The sequence below is a fragment of the Octodon degus genome, unplaced genomic scaffold (assembly GCF_000260255.1).
Source record: "Octodon degus isolate 3935 unplaced genomic scaffold, OctDeg1.0 scaffold00037, whole genome shotgun sequence".
Classification (NCBI taxonomy): Eukaryota; Metazoa; Chordata; class Mammalia; order Rodentia; family Octodontidae; genus Octodon; species Octodon degus.
The window spans coordinates 2,231,585-2,241,986 of record NW_004524613.1 but is presented as its reverse complement, the minus strand read 5'-3'; the positions used below and the strand labels follow the sequence as shown (position 1 = coordinate 2,241,986).

The 10,402-nt window shown below is 50.6% G+C and overlaps 2 protein-coding genes across 5 annotated transcripts in view; both read left to right on the top strand.

The window, feature by feature from the left end:
- Positions 1-4,000, top strand: part of Bcl2l1 (BCL2 like 1) — a 54,502-nt gene extending 50,502 nt beyond the window's left edge. For all 4 annotated transcript variants that reach the window (XM_023714813.1, XM_023714811.1, XM_004630787.2 and 1 more), the window contains exon 3: positions 2,390-4,000. In XM_023714813.1, coding sequence (XP_023570581.1) covers positions 2,390-2,527 — 138 coding nt within the window. In that variant the 3' untranslated portion in view covers positions 2,528-4,000. The remainder of the gene's footprint in view (positions 1-2,389) is intronic.
- Positions 4,001-7,295: 3,295 nt separating this feature from the next.
- LOC101574486 (transmembrane protein 126A-like) lies at positions 7,296-7,968 on the top strand. The gene has a single exon (XM_012514706.2). The coding sequence runs from the start codon at positions 7,346-7,348 to the stop codon at positions 7,934-7,936; it is 591 nt and encodes a 196-aa protein (XP_012370160.1). The 5' UTR covers positions 7,296-7,345; the 3' UTR covers positions 7,937-7,968.
- Positions 7,969-10,402: the final 2,434 nt, after the last annotated feature.

Below are 10,402 nucleotides of genomic sequence, written 5' to 3'. Positions count from 1 at the left end.
CCTGCCCCCTGGTGGACTGAGCTGGCCACACACACACATACACACAAATAAATAAATAAATAAAATTTTAAAAAAAAAAGAAGAAGAATTTAGCCTAGGAGGCCAGGGAGATAGCTCAGTAGAATAAGTGCTTGCCTGGCAAGCGCAAGGGCCTGAATTCAATCCCCAGTTCCGGGGGAAGCAGGGGAAGAATTTAACCTAGGCCAGGAATGGTGGTACACGCCTGTAATCCCAGCACTCAGGAGGCTGAGGCAGGATTATTGTGAGTTCAAGGCCAGCCTCAAAAAGACAAAAAAGAAAAGGAATTTAGCCTAAAGCTAGGTGTGGTGTGACTATAACTGACTCACTTGGGAGGCTGAGGCAGGGAAGTTCAAGGTTAAGTGCTTGCCTGGCAAGTGCAAGGGCCTGAGTTCAATCCCCGTTTCACAAAAAAAAAAAAAAAAAAAAAAACCTATTGGGCCAGGGAGATAGCTCAGTAGAACAAGCACTTGCCTGGCAAGGGCAAAGTCTTGAGTTCAATCCCTGGTACCACAAAAAAAAAAAAAAAAGGTTAGCCTGTGCTACATAGTGAGAACCTGTCTCAAAGTATAGCTTATAAATATATTAACCCATGATACATTAATTTGTCACCATTGTCCACTCGCATGCCCTGCATGACTGTGTGCTGCACTTGTTTATGACCAAACTGGGATAGGTTGGTTCACCCTCCCATCTCCACACAAGTAAAGGATTGCACTGCAATTGCACTGCAGCCTCACAGGGCTGCAGCCTCACTACCTGAGGCAACGGGAGCTTTTCAGCTCCATTTTAATGTACTGTCACATAGTTGTCTTGATGGAAACATCATGTAGCATGTGACTGAGCCTGAGTCCATAGAACCCAGCGGCATCCAGGGCTCACTGAGGCTGCTCTTGCACATGAGGCAGGTCACAACAGAACCAGGGCGCAGTGTGGTTGTGGGAGGTGCTGAAGAGGAGACAGGCTGGGCGGGGTGAGAAGCCAGCATGCCATGAAGCATGCGGGGACACAGGTCACACTGCCCTGGCTGGCTGGGCTGAGGCCCAGGGATTGGTTGGTCCCAGGTACACAAGGAGACTCGGGAAGGTAGAGGTCCTTTTCTCACCTCGAAGGTAGGCTCAGAGTCACTGCTGCCTCCCTGCTGACTTGGTAAGTATGAGGGTTCTTCCAGCCCAGTCAGCACCTGAGTGCACATGGCCTTTCTACTGGGTTGGAGGCTCCAACAATTGATGCTGCCGCTTTGTAAGTGCAGGGGAGCTGCCCAAAGACTTTAAGCCCAGGAGTACTGGTCTGATCTGCATTTTTCGAGGTCTGTGCATTGGAACAGGCACTAGAAATGGACCAGGCAGGGCTCCCATGTGAACGTATGGAGATGGAACCTGAGGCCAACTGCAAATCGCAGGTCCTGTCTGAGGAAGATGTCAGCCTGTTGAGAGCTCAGCAGGCCCCAGAGCCAACCGGCGACCTGTTCATTCCACAGCACACTGAGCACTGATTTCTAGGTGCTTGGGCACCAGGTTTGGATTCTGGTTCCAACGTAGACCAAGCTTGGAGAGCCAGGTGGAGTGACCATGTGGTCAGATCCTGTGGCCCTCAGGGTGCCAATTTACAGGTCTGTGCATGGGGAGGAGCAGACACAGCACAGCACCACCAGGGGTGAATCTTGGAGCTTGAAGCCTCCTGTTCTCTGGGCTGCATAATAAGGCCCCCAGCTCCTCCCTCCCCAGGTCATGTGCTTCTCTCCTGACTGTAGGGCTGAGGCCTGGTACTCACCAGGTCTGAACCCAGAGTCACAGCCACTGGGCTGGGAGACTTGAATGGGCCTTGTAGACACCTTCTTGGAAGCCTCCCAGGCCTTCCTTATTGCTATCCTGCCCTTCCTGCTCCTGTCTCAGCCCTAGGCTGAAAGGCCTGGGAACCTCTCCACCCTGAGTCTGCCCCAGTGGGAATATGCCCCTTTCCCACTGTGGAGGATCAGTAGAAAGGCTCACCCTGCACTGCTCTCCGCCTCCAGCTGCAATGCTGTGGTTCCCCTCCCCCTGGTCTCCCGCACCCCTCCTCACCTGGAATCTGCATCTAGCCAGTTTTCTACCCCTCTTTGTGCCTCTGGTTCTGGAGTGGGCATCCTCCCACCTGTTTAATGAGGAACAAAGCTCCATGCTCTGAATCCCAACAAAAACCTGATTGCACCATCCCCAGCCAGGGCTTATAAGAGAGTGGTCAGCCTTTGACCCTCACCTGGCCAGTAGTGGGCACTGGAAGCTTCAGTCCTCAGATCCCCAAGGCACTGCATGCAGGCAGCCCCTTTCTCATACCCATGTGTGTTACTGTCTAGGAACTCAATGGTGCCTTCCCTTTTCTTACCTTGCAGGACACTTTTGTGGAACTCTATGGGAACAATGCAGCAGCCGAGAGCCGGAAAGGCCAGGAGCGCTTCAACCGCTGGTTCCTGACAGGCATGACTGTGGCCGGTGTGGTTCTGCTGGGGTCACTCTTCAGTCGGAAATGACCAGACACTGACCACCCCTCACCCTCTCACCCCTGCCTTGTCCCACCACACCCCTCCATCCAGCCACATTTGCAACCAGGAGAACCACTACATGCAGCCCGTTCCTACCTACCCAACCCAGGGGTGGGTCTAGACCTGGTCCCTCACAAATAGTTTTCTAGAATCTACCACGCTTCTGTGAGAGCTGCCTTCCCCTACACCTTATTTCTTTTGGCCTCAAAATCCAGTTTCCCTAGAATCTACCCCATGGAGGCTGGTGCAGGGTTGGGGGAGGGAGCTCGATTGGTGGAACCTTTATTACCCTTAGCCTCTGAGGATGCTTTCCTGGTAGGGAGTGGAAAAGTTTTCTGAACCTCTCCTGGAGAGACTAGATTGCCTTTGTTTTGATGTTTGTGGTCTCAGAATTGATCATTTCCCATCCCCCTCTGGACCTGGCCTCCCTTCCATCACCACCCCCAAGAGCCATTTAGAGGCCACTTCTACTTAGGAATTCAGGCTGCTTGGGATAAAGAAGCAAGGACCAGGACTTCCTCCCTATGTCTGGCCTGGCCGAAGTCCCCACTCCTAGTCTGAATGTTCTCCAGAGGCCTCTGGCTAGAGGCCAGTCCCATCCAGGAGGGAGGGGGCTATCAATGCAGGAAACACCCGTGTGCACGCTAGGGCAGCCCTTGCAGTTTGGCACCACCCTAGTCCCTTCCTTTCCTCCCCTCCCCGGATCCCATGACCATGACTGAGGGACCAACTGGGCCCAAGACAGGTGCCCCAGAGCCGTTGATGGCCTCAGCTGCCTGCTTCCTGCAAGGAGCTCAGCCTGTGGCATCTTAGCCTTGGCTGCTGCCCATGGGGCCCAGGGCCCAGAGGCCTGAGCCCAGAAGTGAAGGGGAGCTATAGGGAGCAGCTGTAGGAGCCCTGGGGTCTTCCCTACCTCAGGCAGGAAGGGCAGGAAGGAGAGCCTGGCGCCCAGGGAGGATGTGAGGCTGGCTGGGGCCTGTCCTGTCCAGCCAGGCAGTTGTGCCCCACCCTGGTGCAGCTTGGGCAGCTGGGCTGCCAAGGTCAGAGTGGTCTGGCCAGGAGCCCTTCTGGCCTCCCTCTCCCCTCTGCTCCATCCACAGCCTGTCTCACCCCTGGGGGTCCCAGCCCAGCACTGGCCACCCCAGGCTCTCTGCTGTACATATTCAAGACTAGTTTTTATTCCTTGTGAAAATGATAATACTATTTTTGTTAAGCGTGTCTGTATTTATGTGTGAGGAGCTGCTGGCTTGCTGTGCGTGTGCACGTGGAGAGCTGGTGCCCAGAGATTGGCGGCCTAATGCTCCCTCCCCTGCCCTGGCCTGGGGACGCCCGGCCCTGGGGTCCTGGCTCCCGAGGGGCACCTGTCCCTCCCTGAACCACCCCCATCCTTGTTCCAGCTCTGAAATAGTCTGTGTGAAGGTGAAAGTGCAGTTCAGTAATAAACTGTGTTGATTCAGTGAACAAAGGCCTGGGCTCTGGTGCTTGGATGGGGAGAGAAGCTGCCTGGCTGGCTGAAGGCTTCGGGACAGCTGGCCTGCTCCAGGCTCTGTGCCCTTGGAGCACCTCAACCGAGTCCCTCCTTCTGGGCCTGCGTTTCTGCACCTGTACACTGATCGGATTTTATCAGCACCTGTGTGTGTCGCGCACAGTGGTTCACAGAGGCTGGGCATACCCGCACCCATGGGAGCTGCGTCCTAGCCGCCCTGGCTCACCAGGGCATCCTGATCCCTGCTGAATACAGCACAGGCGTGGGCACTGGGGACGGCGGTAAACAAAGCCCTTGCCTGTCTGCTCTAGTGAGGTACACAGATGATCCGTACATCTCAGGGCCATGAGGAAGACGCAGGCAGTACCAGGGATTGAACTCAGGACCCTGCGCTTGCCAGGCAAGCGTTTATTCTACTGAGATACCTCCCCGCCCCAGGGAGCACTTTTTAAGGTAGGTCCCTCAGAATTTCAAATGATCTTTAGAGCAAGAGGCCTAGGGTAATGGGTTTTTGGAATAGATATCCCATTGGATACATGAAGACAAGCACACATCGGAGAGCAGTACAGCTGCTGGGTTTGGCTGGGAGACGAGGAAGCACACGACATCCAAGGCCTCGAGTGCGTGCGGAAGGGGTTAGGCTGCGGCGCTATCCAGGCACAACTGGACCCCTCTGCAACCCGGGCAAGGTGGGCTGCAGAGGTATGTGTGCAGCCTCGGCACTATGCTGTGTGCTAGAGGTGCGGCATGCAACCCGGTGCAGTGAGGAAGCCGTGGGTTCGCTAATCTCTGGTTCTAAGGATGGCATGTGCCCAGGGTCACCATACCTAGTCCAGTGACATGGGCTGTCACCTTATCTCTATGCACCAGCTGACCCCCTCTAAAAATGCACTTGATTACACCCTCTGCGCCCTGCCCCCATTGTTAATGACCCAACAGGAGAGGACAGGGAAGCCTGGCTTTGAGGGCGGGCGGGGACAACCCCGCCAGTCGCATACAGGCCTTTCAGGAGGGGAGGACACGCGGCGCTCAAGCTCCACGTGGCTGTGGCTGAAGTTGGGGAGGGGTCTGGGGACGTGTCCTGGAGCCCAGCCGCTGCCCGGCGTGGGGCGGGGCTGCCTCTGGCGCCCCGCCCCGCCCGCCATCTGGAGCGGGCTTACCTGCCCCCTGGTGGCTGTGCGGTGCAACCCAAGAGCCGGCACCAGCCCACGCCCCGCCCGCCCAGGGCTGCCAGTGTCTCCAGCAAGCTTTCCGGCGCAGGCCAGAAGGATGTTTGCACTTTCAGCCCTTCGATTCTGGCTTCAGAGCTTGCTGCAGTTCTGCGGCTGAGCTGACCTTCTCATCTCGAGGCCGAAGCCTCCACCCTCCCACCCCTTCTTCCACCATGTCTCTGGCTCTTGCCTCTCCCAGCCCCTCACCGTCCTGCACATAGGTGTAAATATATATATATATATAATATATATATATATATATATATATATTATATATATATATATTGCTGAACCGGGGATTGAATTCAGACCCTTGCATTTGCCAAGGAAGCACTTATTCTACTGAGCCATCTCACCAGTCCCATGTAAATATATTTCGACCCCAACTTTTTTTGTACACACCGCCTTACTACAAACAGTACACACCGCCTTATTATTTCCACCTACATAATGTACCTTATAGGAGCTTCTATATCCATTCATGGGTTCTCATGTACTTATCATGCAACTCAAATTTATGTAACAATTGGTGACAACTTCATTCCAGTATTCCATGAAAAAGAAATTATTTTTAAATATTTTTGAGAGAGTTTCACTATGCAGTTTAGGCTACATAGTGAAAACCCACAATCTTCTTGCTTCAGCCTCCTAAATACCTGAAAATATAAGCGTGTACCACCATGTTAGTTCATTCTGTTTGTCTCACTCTGTCTCTGTCTCTCTGTCTCTCTCTCTCTCTGTCTCTCTCTCTCTCTGTCTCTGTCTGTCTCTCTCTCTCTCTCTCTCTCTCTCTCTCTCTCTCTCTCTCTCTCTCTCCCTCTCTCTCTCTCTCTCTCTCCCTCTCATTGACAGGATCTCCCTTTGTAGCCCAGGTGGCTCTTGAACTCATGATGATCCTCCTGCCTCAGGGATTACAGGCAAATGCCACTCTGCCTAGCAACAGTTGCAATTTATTAAAACTGGGTAAGGCTGGGGATATAGCTCAGTGGCACAAGTGCCTGACTGGCAAGTGGAAGGTCCTGCATTCAAATTCCCAGTAACACACACACACACACACACACACACACACACACACATCAAAACTGGGCAAGTGCCAGATGTGGTGGCTTCAGTGGCATACACTGTAATTGCAGAACTTTGAAGCAGAAGGATCCAAAGTTCCAGCCCAGACTGGGCACTTTAGTGACCAAGTGAGACCTTGACTCAAATTTTAATTTTTTTCATTTTTTATGTATTTGGTACAGGGTCTCACTACACAGCTCAGACTCAAAGTGATGCTCCTGTTTTCAACCTATCCAATTACAGGTGTGCAACACCACGCCCAGACTGTCACAGGCTCAGAACACCTCGAGGGTGGGGCTGGCATAGCACGTGGGACCTGGGATGGAACCATGGCCCCTGTGCTTGCCAAAGCAGGCACTTAGTCCACTGAGCTATCTCACCGGTCCTTCAAATTTTTATTTATTTATTTATTTATTCATTTATTGTGGTACCAGGGATTGAATTGAAGACCCTGCACTTGCCAGGCAGGCACTTATTCTACTGAGCTATCTCCCTGGCCCTCTTCAAAATTTTAAAAAAGCTATAAATCAGGGCTGGTGAGATGGCTCAGTGGTCTAAAGCACCTACTTAGAACAAGCTAAGTTAAACAAAGCACAGGGACCGCGGTTCAATCCCCCAGCACCACATGCCAGCCAGCCCCGCCCCCTGGTGGGCCGAGCTGGCCACACACACACACACACACACACACACAAATTAAATAAATAAATAAATAAATGAAAAGGCTATAAATCAGCTCGTGCAAAAGCCCTAGATTCAGACACCAATACAAAGAAGACCAAGATGCTGAACAAAGCTGTATGAGGCAAGAAAAGAAAGGCTGGCCTTGAGCTGGAGGAGATCCTCCTGCCTCAGCTTCCCAAGTGCTGGGGTCACAGGCATGCGCCACCACACAGACTGTCTTACTTTTCTTGTTGCTAAGAAAAATACCCGGTCCCCAAAGATGGCTGCACCCTGGCGAGAGGAGCGAAGGTTGCCCTGAACCGTGCATGGTGGAGGAGCACGCGGGAGGCGCGCACGAGGTACTGGCATTCCGGAACAAGGCTCAATATGGAAAATCATAAATCAGATGATACTATCAAGGAAAACATAACTGATATTATAGCCAGAAAAATTAACCAACTTCCAGAGACAGACAGGAACCTACTTGAACACGGATCAGTATATGTTGGACTTAATGCGGCTTTCTGTGGTCTGATAGCAAACAGCCTTTTTCGGCGCAGCCTGCACGTGACACAGGCTCGTATAGCTGCTGGCTTACCAATGGCAGTGATTCCGTTTTTGTCAGCAAATGCCTCTTACACAGGTTTTGTAACTTTACCTCTGAGTACAGGTGATCTGAATTGTGAAACCTGCACTATGACGCGGGCTGGACTGATTGGTTTAGTTTTTGGTGGTCTGTCCCCTGCTTTCTTGGCTATGCCTGTGAATGGTGCCCTAGCAGCCAGGTATCAATCAGCACTGCTACCAGAGAAAGGAAACATCTTAACCTACTGGATTAGAATAGCTAAGCCTGTCTTCAGAAAGATGGTATTTCCCCTTCTACTTCAGACTGTGTTCGCAGCATACCTTGGAGCTAGACAATATAAACTACTTATAAAGGCTCTTCAGTTACCCGAACCAGGCCTAGAAATTAACTGATTTTTAACTAAGTATGTATATAAAATGAAAGTGAAAATGTTTCTCTTAAAAATAAACTTACACAAACGCAAAAAAAAAAAAAAAAAAAAAAAGAAAAATACCCAACACCCAAAGTTAAAGGAGGAAAGATTTATTGTAGCTCATTTATTGTAAAGGTTTCAGGCCATAATCAGCTGGCTTCAAGGCAGGCTGGCACGGCAAAGGGCATCAAGGAGAATCAGTTCATGGTGAAGCAGGGCAGGCAGAAGGCAGCAAGCAGCAAGCAACAAGCAGCAGCAACATCAGCCCTCTTTCCATTCCTTGCATTCTATCCAGGCTACCTGCCCAGCCCTCGCATATAGGCTGGGGCACCTTAATCCCAGCATCACACTATGAATCAGTGTCAGCATCACATCCTTGATCACAGCACCACTCATCCTAGATCCAGCTACCTCTGAAAATCACCCATGGCTCCCTTGAGGCTTTGGAGGGACATGCAAGCTATAGCACCCGGCACATAAAAAAATAAAAAAATAAAAAAAAAAATCTTTTTTTTGTAGTACTGGGTATTGAACCAAGGGCCTTCTAAATAGCTAGGAATACAAGTGTGTGCCACCATGTCCACCTTTCATTTTTTTACTGTCTTTAATTCTGAAAAAAAAAAAATAACTAATGGATTTTAAAAAAAATTTTTTTTGAAGTGCTGGGATCAAGAGATAGTGATTTAGGCCAGGGAGATGACGCAGTAGAATAAGTGCTTCCCTGGCAAGCACAAGGACCTGAGTTTAATCCCCGGTTCTGATTTAATTTTTTTTCAGAACCAGGGATTGAGCTCAGGCCCTTGCACTTGCCAGGGAAGTGCTTATTCCATTGAGCCATCTCCCTGGCCCCTAAAAATCTTTTTAAAACATATTTCTTGAGCTGTCAAGATAGCTTAGTGGACTAAGCACCTACTGAGGCAAGTGTAGGGACTGGCTTCAATCCCCAGCACCACTTGCTGTGTCAGCTCCACCCCCGGGACATGCTGAACCAGAGACAGTCTGGGCGTGGTGGCACACACCTGTAATCCCAGGGCTGGGGAGGCTGAAAACTGGAGGATCACTATGAGTCCAAGCTGTGTAGTGAGACCCTGTACCAAATACATTTACAAAAAAAATTTCTTAGCTTTTCCCACACTTTAAATATAGCCATAGTGCTCGCTTCAGCAGCACATACACTAAAATATAGCCATATATTTATTCTAGCTCTTCTATATAGCCTTAAGGTTTTTTTGTTTTGTTTTTGCAGAACCAGGGATTGAACTCAGGTCCTTGCGCTTGCCAGGCCAAGTGCTTATTCCACTGAGCTATCTCCCCAGTCCCCAGCCTTAAGCTTTTTTTTTTTTTTTAATTTTTTTATTTTTTTTTTTATTTTTTGTGGAACCGGGGATTGAACTCACACACTTGCGCTTGCCAGGGAAGAGCTTATTCCATTGAGCCATCTCCCCGGCCCTTAAGCTTTAAAAATAATATTTCTCAAACATCTCCAGTGAAGAGACTGCAGTGAGCACATAGCTGTCCTTCAGGAAACTATGCCATATTCTCAAACCTTGATTTCCAGTACCCTTGTCCACTTCTGAATGTCCTCAGTTTGAAAAATTACCTTGGAAGACAGAGATTTCGCCCCCATTCCTCTCCCCCAGTGGTTTGCAAACTGACTTCAGAAACAAAAGTCTGGGATAGAAGTAGTCTCCCTAGCAGCTAGAGAGTGTGGTTCCTGGGATGGGTGTGCCCTGGGAAGTGCCCAACCCGAGGCAGGCACCTGAGAGACCGCAGAGCCTTTCAGGACAGAGCCTGACAAGGCGGAGAGTGCTGTCCCACTCTGAGATGAGAGAGTAAGCTCAGACAGACCACACAGATGGTTTCGCTTTCAGACAGGCTTCAGAAAGGTGAGCTGAGGTGTTCAAGGGTACCTGGCAGCCCGTAGAGTCACAGCCCAATCAGGTGTTGGGGATGGAGCTCAGTGGCAGAGCACTTGCCTACATGCATGTGGCCCTGGGGTCCATTCCCAAGCACTGAAAATATTAACATTATTAATAATAATGGGGGGGGGCCGGGGAGATGGCTCAGTGGAATATGCGCTTCCCTGGCAAGCACAAGGGCCTTAGTTCAATCCCCAGTTCCGCCAAAAGAAACGAAATGAAATAAATTAATTTAAAAAAAAATAATAATAATAATAATAATAGGGGGGCTGGTGAGATGGCTCAGTAGTCTAAAGCACCTACTTAGCACAAGTTTAGCAATGCACAGGGACTGCGGTTCAATCCCCCAGCACCACATGCCAGCCAGCCCCACCCCCTGGTGGGCTGAACTGGACACACACACACACACACACACACACATAAGTAAAAATAAAAAAATAGGGGCTGGGGAGATGGCTCAGTAGAATAAGCACTTGCCTGGCAAGCGCAAGGGTCTGAGTTCAATCCCCGGTTCTGAAAGAAAAAAA